The sequence below is a fragment of the Dromiciops gliroides genome, chromosome 2 (genome assembly GCF_019393635.1).
Source record: "Dromiciops gliroides isolate mDroGli1 chromosome 2, mDroGli1.pri, whole genome shotgun sequence".
Taxonomy (NCBI): Eukaryota; Metazoa; Chordata; class Mammalia; order Microbiotheria; family Microbiotheriidae; genus Dromiciops; species Dromiciops gliroides.
The window spans coordinates 245,788,642-245,808,439 of NC_057862.1; the positions used below are offsets into that span (position 1 = coordinate 245,788,642).

General features: G+C 37.5%; 1 protein-coding gene across 1 annotated transcript; it reads right to left on the reverse strand.

The window, feature by feature from the left end:
- Nucleotides 1-10,531: 10,531 nt before the first annotated feature.
- Nucleotides 10,532-11,685, reverse strand: LOC122744138 (40S ribosomal protein S4-like). Its single transcript, XM_043989528.1, has one exon. The coding sequence runs from the start codon at nt 11,588-11,590 to the stop codon at nt 10,799-10,801; it is 792 nt and encodes a 263-aa protein (XP_043845463.1). The 5' UTR covers nt 11,591-11,685; the 3' UTR covers nt 10,532-10,798.
- Between the last annotated feature and the right edge of the window lie 8,113 nt (nt 11,686-19,798).

The window sequence follows — 19,798 nt, forward strand, 5'->3', positions numbered from 1 at the left end:
GAGTCACACAGCTAGCCCTTAATATTTTTTAATCTATTAAAAGTCCCAATGAAGTTCACTTTCAGGCCTTTGTCATGGGGTATAGGCGACCAAGAGTTCTGAAAGGCTCAACCAGCAGAACACAGTCTCTGATAGATCTCACAAAGTTGGAAAGTCTTTGAGTACAGGCCTAGACTGTATATATTTTTTTCTGAATACTTGCCTAAGAAATGTTGAGAAACTCATTCTCAGGTTGGTCACAGCAAGATTAATCTTTTAGCCATAGTAATTTTAAAATACTTAAATATTGTTGAGTAAGTCTTCAAAGGGTTGCAATCTGCAACAATAGAGGCATTACAAATCTTTGAATTATTACAGCACAATTACCGGTACCGATTAATAGAATTTTAAAAGTCTGTAAGTCAATTGACCATTTTTTCAAATTTTATTTTCAGTCAACCTGCACATTAAATTATCTTTCATCCTTATCTGTTTAAGAAAACTGACTAGAACTAAATAATTTCTACTGTTTTCCTTTTAATACAGATGTGGGAATGGGATGGGTGGTAAACTAGAACTCTTAAATCTTATGGGGGGGCGGGGCAACAGGGGTTAAGTGACTTGTTCAGGGTCACACAACTAGTAAGTGTCAAGTGTCTGAGGTCATATTTGAACTCAGGTCTTCCTGAATCCAGGGTCAGTGCTTTATCCACTGTGCCACCTAGCGTCCCCCCCTTAAATCTTTTTAACCATTATTATATCAGTCATTAATTAAAATGCCATTTTATGGATATTTGTGTATTACATGCATGCAGGTATAGCTTTTGACATTTTAATGAACTTTAACACACAAGAAGTTAGATAGGGAACTGGACTTTCCCCAATCCACTGTCACCTAACATCTGAGTTATTTGTTAGTGACCCAAGAAGCAAAAAACAATAAGAGAAAAGTGTGGCATAATGGTATGAGCACAGAATTTGGAATCTAGGTCCTGCCACCTGTTAGTTCTGTGACCTTGAGCAAATCGGTTCACCTCATTAGGCATCAGTTTTCTCATCTGTAACATGAGGCAATAGGATTAAACTATTTCTAAGATCCTCTCCAGGACCTGGATTCTGTGATTCTGATTCTTTGAAGCATGATCTTTCTGGCAAGTGAAGTAATCAATCAATCATTCAATAAATATTCAATCATTTATACTCAACTTGAAAGGCTTAAGGTATGTTTTGGCAGGTGGGAGGAGAGCGGATGAGTAAGAGAGTAACTTTGGAGGAGGTGCTAACCAGGCACCAAGGTCATAGTAACTGAGGGAGAGACAACACATAGTCGTCATCATCCAGCCCATCATCGGGGAATTAACTCAGACAATGAGCCTAGGCTATGTTCATACCTGGCTTATGACCCATTAAAATAAACAGACTAAACCCTTCCACTCCCTCTCCAGACCAGAATCCTTTGTTGATCTTCTGGACAGGAGATACTATCTATATATTGATACAAATTTTATAATAACATTTCACACACCCCCAAATAGCAGAAACCAAGTTTGAAGGTACAAATAGTATGACCTGTCTGTTCAAAAACAGAAAAGAACATCATTAAGAATCTTGCATAATCCTAAACCTTTTGGAGAGTTTGGGACCTAGAACATCTATAGCAATGAGAAAAATTATTTTTTTTAAGTGGTGAGGAAATTGAATTAAATATTCATCAAGTACTTACTACATATGAATCCCTGTGCTAAGATCTGGGGAAAATACAAAGAATAAGACGAAATCCCTGTCTTCAAAAAAGGTTAAAATCTGTTCCTTTTTAACCAGTTAACAGTATTCATTAACATGACTTGATTATTTAGTAAATAACCTTATCAACTTCTTCTTTTATGCCTCTTTGCAGGTTACAAAGTACATCATATATTTTTCTAATTTTATCCTCAAAACAAATCTGGGAGATATGGAGCAAAATGATTTATACTTTAGTATAAATATTTAGTATAAATTATTTAGTATAAATAATGGATCTGTGATCTCACAGATGTGGGGCCCCTTTCATGCACTGCCTTCCCATTGCTTCTCATTCTATAGAGTCATCCTCAACTCCTCACTCAAACTTACCCTCTTGTATCCAATCAGTTCTCAAGACTTGTCAATTTAACCTCCACTATATCTCTTGCATCTATTCCCTTTTTCCATTCACACAGATACCACTGAGGTTCACAGTCTCATCACCTCTCACCTGGAGGTAGTCTTCCTACCACCAGTCTCCCATGAGTGTGGCCAATCACAAATGTTGTTTTTTAGTGTGTGTGTGTGTGTGTGTGTGTGTTTACATACATACATGTATATATTATACATGCGCATTATATATTATGTGGACATATTATAGACATATAACACACATATCCAGTTATCCCTTCCACATTGCAGGGATTAGGTGCCAGGACCCCCACAACATAGAAAATCTGCATACAATTTTTTGGCCCTCCCTTCATATCAGAGAAGTCTGAATATTTTCTTTGTCTTTTATGGGATATCTACAATACCTTATTATAAAAATTTGGGTTAAGTATTTGGTCATAGATATAGTTTATACATTTCTGATTTTCTAAACTTTTTCTGTTACTTCCAGGCCGTTGCGTGTCATCTGGACCTTTTTTGAAACTCCCCTCAAATTCCCATTTATGGTAATTTCTTATGCTGGCCCACAATATATCAAAACCATGATGGGGAAAGTCATTACGTAGAAGGGATAACTATGATAGGTATATGTGAGTATGTGCATAGATAAATGGATATGGATTATGGATATTGTAAGGGGTTAAAATTCTAGCTAGTCTGTCTAAAATATCTAATGAGTGGTCACCAATAAATTATAAGCTTTAGAAAGAGTTAGACTTTTAAGCATTTATTAAGGAGAATAAGAATTTGGTAGAGAGAGAGAAAGCCCTAGATTCATCTATCTACTAAAGGGAGAATGCATTTTTACCTCCACTCTCCACCAGAGTCCTGACGAAAGAGAGCAAGAGCACCAGCCTCACCCCCTCTTCCTCCCACAAGGAAACAAAGCCACGTCTTACCCTCAGGCACCTTCTCCTCAAGGCGGAGCTTTCCTACAGTAAGTCTCCAGCAGGTGGTGTCATTCCAATCGTTACAATATAGATATAGATATAGGTGTTATAGATATAGGTGATATAGATATAGACGTGGATATGGATTATGGATAGAGATATAGGTATAGATAGAGATAGAGATAGGGATATAGGTGATATTGATATAGGTAGAGAGATAGAGAGATATGGATATGGATATGAATATGGATATGGATATGGATAAAGATATCCTTTTAAAGATCTCTCATTTTAAATACATGGATCAATCTAACATATATTCTCAATAAACTGCAAATCTTTGTCATTACTCAGCTTCCAACTAAGTCTGAGTTTTTTCATGAGCTGCATATGAGAGAAAGACATGACTCCAGATTTGGTGGTGAGAATATTGAGTGTGAAATAATGTCATAAATCTGTACAATGTAGTAGTGTAATGGTGGAGAGTCATACATGGTTCCAGAAACTTTTTCAAGAGAAAGAGGGGCAAGAAAAATGTTGATGAAGCCTACTTTTCAACATATCCCTGATTTCTGGTTTATTCCTTAGGAAACTGGTCAAATGTATTTCCTTTTATGGAATTGGGCCTTTATCTTGGTTTGAGCTAAAGTATTGTCTCTTCTATTAAGAGCTATTAAGAGCTCATTTTCTTGTTTATTTTCTGGTACTCGACAATCTGTAGAACTCCAATTTGTTTACTGTTCTGCTTGGATAAATGGATACTCACTATTTACTATTTGTGATGTTTTTTTGTTTGTGTAGTGGGTAGGAAGTAAGCTGATGAGTATAAGCTAAGGGCTACCCTTCCTCTAGAAAGTGTCAAGGGAAGCAGCCTTCCTTATTTCCTCAAACTTGTAGCTCTAGACAGATCAGAGATATCTGATGAGGGGAAGATAGATAAGATTCTAAACTTATACTTGTCTTAGAGAATGGGTTAAAAGGGCACTTAGTTTTAGAACAGTACTGTGATGGACCTTCCTACTCCTTCCCTCCAACCAGTATGTTAGCAGTATAGGCACCACATTTGGTTCTCCTTTTCCCAGTGCTGGGCCAAGTCATAGTCAGTCAATCAGTTAGCATTTATCAAATACCTCCTATACTAAGCACTGAGGAAACAAAAATAAAAATAAAAAAATGAAAAAGATAGTCCCTGCCCTCGAGGAGCTCATAGTCTAATGGGGGAAACAACATGCCAACAACTATGTACAAACAAGATACCTATACGATAAGATGAGGATATTCTCAGAGAGAAGACATTACAATTAAAGAGGACCAGGAAAGTCTTCTTGCAGAAGGGGGGTACTTCAGCTGAGATCTGAAGGAAGCCAGAGAAAGTAGGAAGTAGAGATGAAAGGGGAGAAAATTCCAGGAATGGGGCACAGGCAGCAAAAGTGCTTAGAGTTGTCATGTATAGAGTATCATGAGTGGAGAAGAGTATGGAGACCAATATCACTGGATCAGAGCACATGGAAAAGTCTAAGTTGTAAAAAAACAAAAAAAAAAACCCTATAAAGGTCAGAATGGTCCAAGTTTTAAGTCAAAGGATTTCATATTGGATCCTAAAGGTAATAGAGTTACCATTGGAGTTTACTGGATGAGGAGGTGATATGGTTATTGGTGGGGGTGTGGGAGAGTCACTAGGTGGCACAATGGATAGAGCACTGGGCCTGAAGTCAGAAAAATTTCTCTTACTGAGTTCAAATTGGCTTCACACACTTACCTGCTGTGTGACCCTGGCCAAGTCAATTAACCCTGTTTGCCTCAGTTTCCTCTTCTGTAAAATGAGCTGGAGAAGGAAATGGCAAATCACTCCAGTGTCTTTGCTAAGAAAACTCCAAATGGCGTCATGAAGAATCAGACACAACTGAAAAATGACTAAACAACAATGAATGATTATTAGATTTGTATTTTAGGAAGATCAGTTTGATAGTTGAGTGGAGGATGGATTAGATCAGGGATAGATTTGTGATAGGGAGATGATCCGGCAGGCTATTACAATAATCAAAGCATTAGGTCATGAGGACCTGAACCAAGGTGATGGTGGATCAGAGGAGAGAACGGGGTATATACAACAGATATTCTGAAGATAAAAATGACAGGACTTGGCCATTTCTTGGAGAGGGGCTGGTGGTCAGAGAGGAAAAGTTGAAAATAAGATCTAGATGGTGAACTTGGGTGACTGGGTGGGTTGTGGTACCCTCCACAGTAATAGACAAGTTTGGAAGAGGGTCAAGTCTTTGGAAAAGGTCAATGAGTTTAGTTTTAGATACATTGAGTTTAAGATGTCTAAAAGATAGCCAGTTTGAAATATCTAATAGGCAGTTGGAGATGTAAGACTGGAAATTGGGAGAGAGGTTAGGGCTTGAAAATATCTGAGAGTCATCTACAGAGAGATAATAATTGAAACTATGAAAGCTAATAAGAACAAGTGATATACAAGAGGAGCCTTGGGAGACCCCCACTATTAGTATGCAAGATACTGATGAAGATCCAGTAAAGCAAATAGAGAAAGAAGGTCAGGTAGGTAAAGGAGGCAAGAAAGAGCAACATCACAGAAATATGAAGAGATGATCAAGAAGATGTTTTTTTCCATTCTATTCATGAACTGCACAAATACATTTAGGCAACCCATATGGACATATATCTATTTACACTGTACTTTTCAACCAACATTTCTTAAACATTCTTGCTTTACCATAAACCTGACTCTTCCTTGAGGACACCACAATTTTTGGAGCTCTTTCTACTAAGGCTGGGCAGCTAGGTGACACATTGGATAGAACACCAGGTCAGGAGGTAAGAAAACCTGAGTTCAAATCTGGCCTCAGATACTTACTAGCTGTGTGACCCTGGACAAGTCACTTGATCCTGATTCCCTTAGTTTCCTCATCTGTAAATGAACTAGAGAAGGAAATGGAAAACCATTTCAGTATCTTTGCCAAAAAAAAGAAACAAACCCAAAAGCAAAAAACCAAAACTAAACCAAAAACTAAAAAACCCAAATGGGGTCACGAAGAGTCAGAAACAACAGAAATGACAAAACAACAGCCCAAAGGCCCATTCCTTATCCTATTCTTCCAACTCTTAGATCCAGAAGAACTTTTAACTTCCTTTAGCCATTTCTAGACCATTACTCTACCCTGCGCCCCCAATGGTGCCTCATCTTTTTAGAACTATACATTGTATTTATATTAACCTATCATCCTCATTGTTGTTATCTATTGACCTCTAAATCATTCTCTCAACTTTCTCATCAGTTTAAGAACCTGGAGTCTTTTCTATTCCAACCTCTGTCATCATTTTGGGAGACTAAGCACAGTGGATAGAGTACTAGGTCTGTAGTCAGGAAGACTCATATTTTTTAGTTCAAATCAGGCCTCAAATACTTCTAGCTGTGTGACCCTGGGCAAGTCACTTCATCCTGTCTGCCTCAGTTTCCTTATCTGTAAATGAGATGCAGGAGGATATGGCAAACCACTCTAGTACCTTTGCCAAGAAAAGACCAAACAGGGTCACGAAGAGTTAGACATGACTGAAAAATGACTGAACAACAACAATAAAAAATATTGATGACCCTTCTGGATACCTAACCATGAAATTCCGCAAACTTTTCAATGCCAATGAACTCCTCCATTTCATTTCAGTCACTTACAAACATGGACATATCTTAGATCATGTCACAACTCTCTATTTCACAGAATTGCACCTTCTCCAAGACCAGAATGTATATCATTTCTCTAAAAAATCATGTATTCTTGGGGACAGCTAGGTGGCGCAGTGGATAAAGCACCGGCCCTGGATTCAGGAGTACCTGAGTTCAAATCCGGCCTCAGACACTTGACACTTGCTAGCTGTGTGACCCTGGGCAAGTCACTTAACCCCCATTGCCCCACAAAAAAAAAATCATGTATTCTCCTACCTTAGCCACTCTCTAATTCTAAATCTACACTTTACCCTCAGAATGATTTCTAGTACCTTGATTCATTCCTTTTCTATAAGTTCATTTCCCTAACTTTAGCTTTACATATTTCCAAATCCTGCTTTGACTACATAGCCTGCCACATTAATTTGTTTTGCAATTTTCATTTTTTTATTCTTCAGTTGACAAACAGCAACAAATATGGACATCCCAATACACAAAGAGGGGAAAGGGACTGTATATTAAACTACAAATGTCTTTTATGTACAGATTATATATTTTTAAAGTTTATGTGTTTGTTTTGCTCAACTATATTTCCCCCTCTTTTTTATTACTTATTAAAAGAAATGCTTCTCTGGGAAAGGGAGAAAGACAGACAGAGAGAGAGGGAGAGACAGAAACTGAGAGACACATAAAGAGAGAGAGACACACACACACACACACACACACAGAAACATGCAGGTTATTCCAAAACTCTTAGAGCAGTTACAAGCTTTAATACCTTTTGAGACACCCTATATTGAGAAATATAGGTGATGGAAAAACAAAAGATTTTAATAAAAATTTGTAATAGTACCTCTGGGCTCATAAAACTTTCACCACATTGGCAAGTTAGGTTTCCTTAAAGAAGAACATCACTACTTCCCTCATGGTTCTAGGGATAATCAATCCTAAGGAGTTGGAACTTTCAAAACTGTTGCTCATGAACTTGAATCCAGTGTGCTCCCCAATATTTATCTATTAATTAAGGCTATTTACTGAGAAACTACAAGAATACTAGTTACAAAACATGCCTCCCCAACTTGAGAGTGTAGTCTACTCGAATGCATATAAGCTCCTTGGGGAAACAGAACTCAGACTTAAAAGTACAATGGTAGTAAAGTGCTTACATAGGGAACTCATGCAGCCAAGAGGCATTCCTGGACTCCTGTCCTTGTAAGTGCTCTTTTCCCTCTGTAGAGTCCTCATGAGGCTCCTCTGAGACATATCTCTCTGCTGGCCTCCAAGGATCAGTGCTGTTTGAGAGTTCAAAGGCAATAATTAACTCTGTCATGAAGGGTCATAATCCTGGAAGCTGTCACTGTCCTTAGGAGATTGCCTTTCCATTTCTATAAGCATGTGCTTCTTTTTCCTTATTATCAATCCAACAGATTCTGCCACCAACTGCAGCTGCCTGGGCATTCCCTTCTCAGAATATTATTTCACCTTTTATATGCATACTCAAGAGAATTCAAGCTTCTCCTGAATCATTAACCTTTTTGATTCTAAAGCCAATAGAAAGCTTTTGGTCACCAAACAGTATCAACTCTTTAATCACTCATGGCCAAAGACAGGGATTGCAAAGTTCCAGGTGTTGGATTGGGATCAGGCAATGAATATCTGCTACATTCTGTATATTCCACCAGGAAGGACAAATTTAAGCATATTCTAAGAACTGGACCTTCATTGGCCAGTCTATCATTATACACTTCTTCATGTCACTACTACTGCTGAGGACATACTATCTTGGAGGGAGGCACTGGCAAAAACAAAATTTTAATGGAATATAATGTAAGTTTGGAGCATATTCAGACCCCATGGGATGGTATTTCTCTACATGGTATATGCTAATGGGCAGTTCTATACTAAGAGGTATATACCAATGGACACAAGAAAGCAATTGTGTTTGCCAGCAGAGGTTTGAATTATAATGAAACCTATTATCCCATCCACAAGCTTGAATTCCTGGCTTTGAAGTGAGTTTGGTAGGACCTACTAGAGTATATGGGTAGCTAGGTGGTGCAATGAATAGAATGCTGGGCCTGGAGTCAGGAAGACTCATGTTGCTGAATTCAAATCTAGCCTCAGACACTAAATGTGTGACCCTGGGCAAGTCACTTAACCCTGTTTGTCTCAGTTACCTCATCTGTAAAATGAAATAGAGGGAAATGGAAAACCACTCTTTGCCAAGAAAATCACAAAAGAGGTCACAAAATGTCAGACATGATTGAACAACAATAACACTAGAGCATATGCTTAAACAAGACTAATCTTTGGAATAGAATAGACAGAAATTACACTACAGAAAATGACTATAGTATATGATAAACCCAAAGATCCTAGATTTTGGAACAAAAACTCATTATTTGACAAAAACTGCTGGAAAAACTGGAAAACAGTATGGCAGAAACTAGGTATAGACCAACAACTCACACCTATACTAAAATAAGGTCAAAATGGATACGTGATTTACACATAAAAGATGATACCATAAGCAAATTAAGAGAGTATAGAATAGTTTATCTGTTAGATTTATGGGCAAAGGAAGAATTTAGGACCACTGGAGATGCAAAGAACAAAACAAAATATAAAATAGATCATTTTGATTATATAAAATTAAAAAGATTTTGCACAAACAAAACTAATGTAACCAAGATTACAAGGGAAACAGAAAACTGGGAAAGAATTTTTGAAACAAATAAAGGCCTCATTCCTCAAATGTATAGAGAACTGAATAAAATTTATAAAAATACAAGTCATTCCCCAATTGATAAATGGTTAAAGGAAAGAATATGAACAGGCAGTTTTTAGACAAAGAAATGAAAGCTATCTATAATCATATGAAAAAATGCTCTAGGGGCAACTAGGTGTCACAGTGGATAAAGCACCAGCCCTGGATTTAGGAGGACCTGAGTTCAAATCTGACCTCAGACACTTGACCACTTACTAGCTGTGTGACCCTGGGCAAATCACTTAACCCTCATTGTCCCACAAAAATAAAATAAAATAAAATAAATGCTCTAGATCACTATTGATCAGAGAAATCCAAATTAAAACAACTCTGAGGTATCACCTCACACCTATCCGAGTGGCAAATAGAATAAAAATGGAAAATATTGGATGTTGGAAATCTGGGACACTAACCCACTGTTGGTGGAATTGTGAAAAGATCCAACCATTCTGGAGAACAATTTGGAACTATGCCCAAAGGGCTATGGAACTGTGCATACCCTTTGAGTCAGCAATACCACTTCAAGGTTTATATCCCAAAAACATCCCCCAAAAGAGAAAAAGACCTATTTGTTCAAAAATTTATAGCAGCTCTTTTTGTGGTGGCTAAGAATGGGATATCAAAGGAATGCCCATCAATTGTGGAATGGCTAAACAAACTTTGGTATATGATGATGTTGGAATATTATTGTGCTATAAGAAATGACAAGCAGCATGACTTCAGAAAGGCTTGTAAAGACATGTATGAAGTGATATATAGTGAAATGAGCAGAACCAAGAGAACATTGTGCACAGAGACAGCAGTACTGTTTGATGAAGAACTGTGAAAGACTTAACTATTCTCAACAATACAATGATCCAAGACAATCCCAAAGGACAATTGATGAAACATACTATCCATCTCCAAAGAAAGAACTGATATTTGTGGAACATACTGAACATGCTATTTTTGACTTTCATTTTTTTTTAAGTTTTATTGGTATCTTTTTTTACATCAGCCATTTTGAGATATGTCCTCTCCCCATCCTAGAGTGAGCTTTCCCATGTAACAAAGATAAGCAGTTAGACAAAACCAATACAGCTACATCTTCTAACATTTTATGCAACATTCATACCCAGGGCACCCTAATCCAAGGAAAGAGAAAGGCATTTATGGCTTGTTCAATTTCACTTTATAATAGACTTGAGGTTAAGCTACCAATTCCTTATTTTATATATTTTATATTTTTGTAGGGTAATTTTTTTGTTAAATTGTATTGTAACATCCCAATTTGAAACCCTACAAATTCTTATCTGTAATCATTTAGCCACTGCTCTGCTTAGCTGCCAATCTCTTGTCTCTCTCTTCAGCAATTGTAAGGCGGATACCTTTTCCTCGGGGAAGAGAGATCCAAGGCTTATTACCTTTGCCAATAACAAAAATGTTTGACAGCCTAGTGGCAAAACTATTGCCATTGGCATCTTTTACATGGACAACATCAAAAGAACCAGGATGTTTCTCCCTGTTGGTGATCACACCAATTCTACCCAAGTTAGCTCCACCAGTCACCATACATAGGTTACCAGTATCAAACTTGATAAAATCAGTGATCTTGCCAGCTTCTAAATCAATCTGAACTGTATCATTGACTTTGATGAGAGGATCTGGGTAACGGATAGTACGGGCATCATGGGTTACCAGGTGGGGAATACCTTTTGTACCCACAAAGATTTTCCTCACTTTGCACAATTTATATTTAGCCTCCTCAGCTGTAATACGATGGACAGCAAAGCGTCCCTTTGTGTCATAAACCAGCCGGAAATGTTCACCCGTCTTCTCAATGCTGATGACATCCATAAAGCCAGCAGGGTAAGTAATATTGGTGCGGACCTTGCCATCGATCTTGATGAATCGCTGCATGCAGATCTTCTTTACTTCATCTCCAGTCAGGGCATACTTGAGTCGGTTTCTCAGGAAGATGATGAGCGGGAGACACTCTCTCAGCTTGTGAGGACCTGTGGATGGTCTTGGAGCAAAAACTCCTGTTAACTTATCCAGCATCCAGTGTTTTGGAGCTGCTACACGCTTCAGATGCTTCTTGGGACCACGAGCCATGGTTACAATGTACCTGTAGGATCAGAGGCTCCGTCTACTTATTAGCTGTGTGTGTTTGGCCACCTCACTTTGCCCCTCTGGGCCTCGGCGTCTTTACCCTGGCGGCTGAGGGAAGCCTAAGCCTTCGGCCTACGTGGTCCTTTCCGCACCCCTGACGCCCCTAACTTCTATTTTCCAAGAAACCCTCCCGAGCTCACCAACAGCACGACCAGCCGGTCCCAGAGCCGTGCGGCAAGAGAGGACTTTCATTTTTTTCATGGTTTTCTTGTACAAAATGACAAATTTGGTAATACTTTGCATAATCATACATGTATAAGGCATATCTGATTGCTTACTGCCTCAGGGAGGGAGGAGGAAAGGAAGGGAAGGAGGGATAAAAATCAGAACTCAAAACTATAAATAAAAATGTTTATTTTAAAAAAGAGTAATCTTCAATCTAGGGGGTATCAGAACTACAGTTGCAGAAAACAGAATTCCTTGACTAATTGTGGCATTCTAATAATAAGAACATTTATTCATAGGCTTATACATCACTCAAAACATAACCATGTTTTTATTCCTCCTTCATATCCCCAACTCATTATGCTTGTGTAGCTTCTCTATTTGAAAGAAGAAAAAAAATATGCCATTACCTGAGAAAAATCTAGGTGGAAAGAATATTCACTTTGGAATAAAAAACATGGGTTCCAATCCAAATATATAGACATATTCATTTTTGTAGTGGCCATTACTCTGTAGCTCCAATCTTTCCTACTGAGAAGTACAAGGTGGAGGCTAGAAAAAAATGAATGAAATGAATTACACAGCTGTAGGTAAATACAGAGGGCTTCTGACTTGAGGTCAAGGTTTGAGAGGGCTGCTAGCGTGAGATGGTGGCAGTATGGCTCAGTTCTGAAGTTGACTACCACCCTGTTCCATGAGAGGTTATCCAAGACCAGTAGACAGTGACCAGACAACTGAGGCTGGGGAATAACATCAGCACTCATGAGATCCAGGTTGCATCATGCTCCTGAGTTCCATGCTCTGGCCTGAGACAAAATCCTGAGTCTAGAGTTTCTTCCTCTTTATCTATTTGTTTATCCTGCTGGATATATGAGGTAAACTTCCTGTGAAAACTGTATGGTTTAAAATCCTTTACCCAAGTAAAGGAAGATTCTAGAACTACTCAGGGAGAATGATCCTGTGCCTGAGGACTTCCTAGGTAGAGCATAGCTATGAGCAACAGTAGTACCCACCTAGTCATTGTTTTTTCTTTCATTATTTTCTTATGTCTATTTGCTTACTTATTCTATATTGAGTAAAACCAGGTCCATACCCTATCTAAGGATGCTTGCTTCTATGGCGATCCAACTCCATTAAGCTAAGATCACATGACAAGAGTCCACTGAAATTAGCAAGATCAAGACATCAGAGTTTAGCCAGAACTTATTCTTATCATCATCAACATCATCAGCATGAGCATTATTATCATTATTCTTAATAAAAATATAACAAAATAAGTATTTCCATATACAAGGTACAACAGAAGAGGATTATGCATGTAACTGCAAATCCCTATTATGTATAGCTTGGTTTTCTTTTTAAGTATGTAATAAATTCAGCTTGTAACTTTCAAAGCTCTGCTGCTTTCTTGGAACTAATTTCTGACTAGGAATGTCAGATTATAACAGTACTTAAAAGTGAAGTTATTGGATCTTGTTTTAAGTGTGTTTTTGTCAAATATGTGTGTATGAGAGCTGTGTGTTTAGCATTCCTTTTGTGTGTAGGAAATAAACAACTATCCCATATCTGATTATAATGAATACCTCTTTTAATTCTCCCTTTTGGGGAAACTCTGGATATAAACCAAAACCTAAATTTTAAATAAATTATCCCCAAGACACAGGGGTGGGTGGGGATTAATGAACCAAAGAGAGAAAAGGGTTAGACTGGCCCCTCTCATTAGAAGCCAGGTTCCCCAAGAATGAAATTGGTTCAATTGTGTACATAAGTCCATAGCAGAGAACCCTTAGGAAGATGGAGTGGAAGCAGTGCTACAATCCCATATGCCAAGAAGTTCATTAAGGTTATACTTAGCATTCAAAAAAACCTCAAGATTCTTATTCTTTCATTTTTGGGGGAGGAAGAAAGCATACTGCTGAGTCTCTTAGGGAAATTACAAGTGCAAATGTATTGGCTGTTTGTGAAGACTCCAGAAGCTAAGACAGGTAGTCGTTATCAGCAGTGTTTGGATGAAATTGTAAAATCTTTGTATTTAAGTATATTTATTTAGCCATGGAGAGTTTACACAGCTATTGTGTAGAATTATTATGGAGAAAATTCAATTTCTTTTGCAGCTTCCTCCCATTCCACACCTGCCAATTGTCCCAACTTCAATCTTTCACAGCTTTAATGATGCTTAAAAAGATTTGATAGTAGTCGTTCAACAATAACAGCTGACATTTGCATTGCACTTTAAGATTTGCAATGCACTTTAAATAAATTATTTCATTTTATATTCATAACAAATCCATGAGATAGGTGCTATTATCATCCCAGTTTACCAAAGAAGAAATTGATGCTCAAGGAGGTTAAGTGATTTGTTCATATCTACCCATGATCACAAAGATGGTAAATTTTAAAAGCACCCTCATTTCTTTTTATTAGAACCAAGATTCTGTGAAAGATGTAGTAATAGAAGATCTCTATTCAGTGATCCTCTCATAATAAATACAAGTTGAGGCATAAAACTAGGATGTATGCTTGCCCAAGATATTCCTCACTATGATGGAAGAGATCAAGGGAAGATTCCAGATCAGTGAAGTATTCTCTGTGCATGGTGAAGTCTTCTAGATGCACCTATTTGTAAATAATGTTATGCTAATTACATAATGTCCCAAAACATTGCAGAGCCTCTTGGAAGAGTTATATAATTCTTCAAAGGAGTCTGGTGCATCTCTCCACAGAAGAAAGACTAAGTGGAAGAAGAACATCCATTGTCCAGATTTCAACACACATTTGGATGGAGATTCTATACAGTTTGTACAGTAGTATACACACTGGGTAGTATATGCCCTGTCCCAGATATACACTGGGATAAATAATGTAGGTGAACAATTACTGGGACCTAGAGTTTAAAGGGAAGGAAGCTAACTGAAAGGTTTTGAGGAACTGCAAAGCTCTTTTGCCCACCTCAAGGTTCCCATGAAAGCAAAGGCCCATATTTTCAATAATAACATGCCACTGGATGGATTAGTGCTGCCTCCAAATAGCTAACAATAAGTACCACAAAGAAAGCAAAAGAGAAAGGCATATGATGGGTATGAGATGGCTGCAAAAGCAATCCACCTCACAACCAGGGTGCTCCACTTGTACATTGGCAATATTAGGAGCGAAAGCCCTATGGTATATTTGGAGACCCACCCTTGGCAACACGGACAACAATCACCCAATATTGGCAAGCATGGGGAGTTTTTTAATATACCCTGCTGGAGAAAGCTCCAAAATCTATGACTTCACAAATCCATTTGGATATTTGTGAGAATTAAGGAGAAGTGCAATAAATTTAATTAAAGACTTACCATATTCCCAGCACTTACCACCACTACCCAGAATAATGTTTTCTTAAGAGAATTTTAGAAATCAGGCTCACAATTTGCTTTCACTTGGCAAGTAGAACGACAGTGACAAACATCGTTAGAAGGAACTCAAAGTCAACACTTCTTATCCCCTTCCTGAAACATGGATGTCCCAAAAATATTCCTGCCAAATAGTTATTCCAGACACTGCTGGATTTATTTTAGAGACTGGATTTCACTTCCTCACTGAGTTGCTCATTCTTCTTTATTAACATCTCTAATTGTTAGAAAGTTCTTTTTTATACTAAGGCAACATTCACCTCCTTGTAACACATTGGTCCTGGTTCTTCTCTTTTGAGCCACATAGAACAAATCTAACCTCATTTCAATGAAATAGGGGTCTGGCAATGTGCAATCTCCATTAACTTGCTCAGCTGATACAGTCTCTCTAAGGGGAGGATGCTAGGGAGTTATTTCTGGTATTTAATAAAATGTTTATTGACTGACTGAGATAATAATTCTTGAAGTATCTAACTCATAGGATTGCTGTGAGAACATTTTGTAAATTTCTCTATATATGTGTTATTGTTAATTGATTATTTCCCACCAAAGACGAATTTTTCAAACAGTTATTTCAGTGAGCATCAACATAATTTACTAGGTTTTAAATGCTTTGAGAATGTTCTGGGAACATTCATAACCAGCTTTGTACTTGGATAGACTAATTAAAATGAGGTCTCGATGGCCTTAGCAAGAAGTTAATTTCTCCCAGTGGTCTGCAGGGGAATTTATCACTTTAACATTTTTGCTACAGGAGGAAATATACTTGACAATTCTGCCACATAACTTAGCATCATGGGAATCTGCTTTTTCTGCTCTTTGCAGACCATGTCACCCTGCTCAACTCACCTAATCTTTCTAAATATGATCGTCCCTTCTAGGGTATAAATTCATGTAATCTTATGGTATCTCAGATTAAGGATCATTGTTCAGTGAGTACAAAATATATATTAATTAGTGGGAACCAATAAAGAATAATTATATAAATTTTGCCATAATACTTTCTTTTGTCACATTGCCAATAAGATGATGAAAACCTAATAATTCCTATTTCAGTATTTCAAATACAGATTCATCAAGTGGATGAACTCTCTCCACTAGCATATATTATAGGCCCTACTTACCTCAGTAGAAGTATTTAATGAATTGATGTAGTCAAAAATAAAATCATCACCTGGTGGCCATCCTTCTGGTGTTGAACCTTTCTAAACTTAGCTATGTTGGTGCTCAGAAAAGACACAATTTTTTTACCAGGCCCATATTCAGAGTCTTTTCATCATGGTAGTATCTACCAGAGTTTTTGCCCTTCTTGCAGAACCTTGAAGACCCCAGTTTCACAGACACTATAATGAGGCATTGGAATAGCACGTTTGTGGGGGACAGCATGTAGCTACTTGGGGGTCAAGGGGAACAAGCATTTATTAAATACCTACTATGTGATAGGCATTGTGCTAAGCACTTTACAAATATTTCACTGGATCCTGAGGATTCTGTTGATGAGAGTGGGGCTTTATCTATCATTCACATTATGTTGATTCATTCTACAGCGCCCCCAGAAGACAATCGAGTAGTTTGAAATAAGCACGTTTATACTATATCAAGGTCAAACCTTTTACTTGATGTACTTAACTAACCATGCAAAATATTACATCAGCAAGCCTATGAGGCACTTAGAGATATATTCATATTTGCATAATGTCCTCTGTAAGTTAGTCTTTGGTCCTTAAGGGTGTTTAGAATAACTGCATGCAAGAATATACTTAATCCAATCTCATTTTAGCTTTTGCTCTTTTGAGATTTCAAAATTAATAAATCCTCCTGATACTCCAAATTACCGTGAGCTTTTATAAGCATAACTTTGTAACTTTAACCCATTTATGAACATACCCTACAGGCATATGTACTAATGAATAAGAAATAACATTAGAAGTTTAAAAGATGGCCTCTTTATGAAGTAATGTAAGAAAATCCTGTTAGCTGGATCAAGTACAAAAGTGCAATTTCTTAAAAATAGAAAATCCTTCACAAAATTACATGTAATTACAATAACCAAAGGATAAAAAGTAAGAATAGTTTAAGTACTATGCATTATTTAACTTAGTACATGTTATCACTTGTATGCATATGGATGAAAACAGGAAAACAGAAACCTGCTATAAACTCTACCCTGGGGCTATACGGATTGTTGTATTTGGTACATGACTCTTGTATGTGAATACTTGACCAAAGGCCATCAGACATCCTTATAGCTACAATATGCTTCCAGCACCTTTACTGAAAAAGATGCCGCTCTGCTAATACCCCTAATTTACTGCATTACCTCCTTTTTTTAAGGCTATGCTGTTGAATAAAGACTGCAGTCTATTTTTATCAACTCTGAAAGAACTGACCAAACCAGCCTGGTCAGCAAGCACGTGAGGTCTCTGCTTCTCAAGTCAACGAACTTATTCTTTGGAAGTTATTGTCACTCAGATGTTTACATAGGGACTTACTCATTTTGTGACTTCCTTTAGAATTACCTTTATTTGATGACTAAATAATAAACTATCTGAGAGGGCTAGAGGTCATATGAATCCCTGGTTTGCGGATGGGGAGAGAGAGGTTTGGGGAGGAGAAATTATTTGTCTGATAGCACATGGTAAGCCTGTGCCAGAGAAGAGATTATAATTCAGAGTCACTGAGATTCCAATCTCATTTGGCTCACTGAGCTAACATCAAAAACGAAGATAAAGTGTTGCCACTGACAAATTTGAAAGAAAGAAAATCAAGAGCAAGAAATAATACTGCTAGATAAGGCTTGGAAAATGGAAATCGTGTCTGCTTAGCTTGGTATTACAGAATGCTCCACTGCAGAGCTAGAGGCCATCATAAAAAATATCAGTGTTAAAGCCGAACATCAAATGCAGTAGTACCTGAAAGCTATAATTGAAAGGATTGGGTTGTCGCTGAAGGAAAAGAAAGAATGAATAATTTGTTTTATTCTCAGATTGCAAAAGAGAGGGATAATTTGTACAGGAAGTCAGAAAGCAAACCTACATGGTTAGCCAACAAAACTGATCACAGTTATATAATTCAGCTCAACAAACATTTATTAAACACCCATTGCATGTGTGAAAGGTACAGTGCTTTTAATGTACCTAATCTCTCAGAAACAAAGGCCTATCTTTCTAACACTGATAATTTGTAAGTTGTGGGTCACCCAAAACAGAATGAAGAGTTGCGAAGTAGATGTAAATAGACTACAGGATTTTATCTAATAAAGAATTGTGCACCAGAAGCAAGTGTTAAAGACACAATCTTTGAAATGTACAGCTAAAAATATAAACTAGAACAAAGTATGATCAATGGTCAAGCCTGTTGAATGGGATGAAGAGTAGATAACTGTCTCTATCACTGGTCAGAGTACCTATATCCATGAGACCATAGATCCATTAAAGCCTTGTACATAACGTCACGGTTTACACTTTCAAAACCAAAATAAGTAGTAGGAATGCAAAGATGAAAAATGACCCAGTCCTCTGCTCCCATGGAGCTTACATTCTAATATAAAGTAATATTTAATATAACTTATGGAGACAGAATAACATGTAGTATCTACTTTTTAGTAAATACTAAGTTTTTACTTTGCTTTTTTAGTTATATTTTAGTCAAGACTTTAGAAAAAAGAGAGGGAAACATCAATGTCATCAGGGTGATAATATAAGCTGAGAATAAGAAAATGGTACAGCTGTAACAGGAAGCAACTACAGGGTACAGTGGATAAAGTAGTGGGCCCGGAGTAAGGAAGACCTGAGTTCAAATCTACCATCAAACATTTACTAGCTGTGTGACCATGGGCAAGTCACTTAACCTTATTTGCCTCAGGTTTCTTATCTGTAAAATGAGCTGGAAAAGAGAATGGCAAACCACTCCAGTATCTTTGCCAAGAAAGCACCAAATGGGGTCATGAAGAGTCAGATATGACTAAAAACAACTCAACAATAACAACAAAAGCAAACAAGAGCAGGAATCAGCACAAAAAAGTCAGTCAGTTATGGCACAAATCAGAAGGCAAGCTCTTGTCCTACCAGTGGTTTAATTTTCAGAATCATTTTCAGGATTTTCATGTGAGCCTCTCTTACACCATCACCTGCCCCTCAAAAGACCAACTTTCTGTATCTAAATTCTGTTTTCTTAGAGTTGGGAGGACATATCTCAATTAGAAAACACTGTGGTATTTCCACACACTATTACTTGAAGGTACCTCTCAGATGTGAGTCAGAAATATATCAATCTAGACATATTTGGGTTTAGGAAACATTTCAAAGATGTACATCTGGAGTTGTATGCTGGTATCTCCCTCCCTTCCCCCTAGAAGAACAAGAGAAGGCCACCAGTACTTTGAGAAGTTTTATCAGATTTATGAGAAAACAGTGGGCATGAAGGGAATTCCCACACCAATAAAATCATTAATCCCTCAAAATTACCAAATATTTTTTTAAAATTTAATGCATTTTGGGTTGGGAAATTCTGGAAATACCTTTCTATCCTTTATGCCCCCATCTCCATCTTCCCATCTCACTACTGAAATCTATCTGTATTCTTTTATTGA

What these genes read in the sequence shown, in the direction of transcription:
- LOC122744138 (XM_043989528.1), bottom strand. Translation starts at nt 11,590, where the DNA reads ATGGCTCGTGGTCCCAAGAAGCATCTGAAGCGTGTAGCAGCTCCAAAA.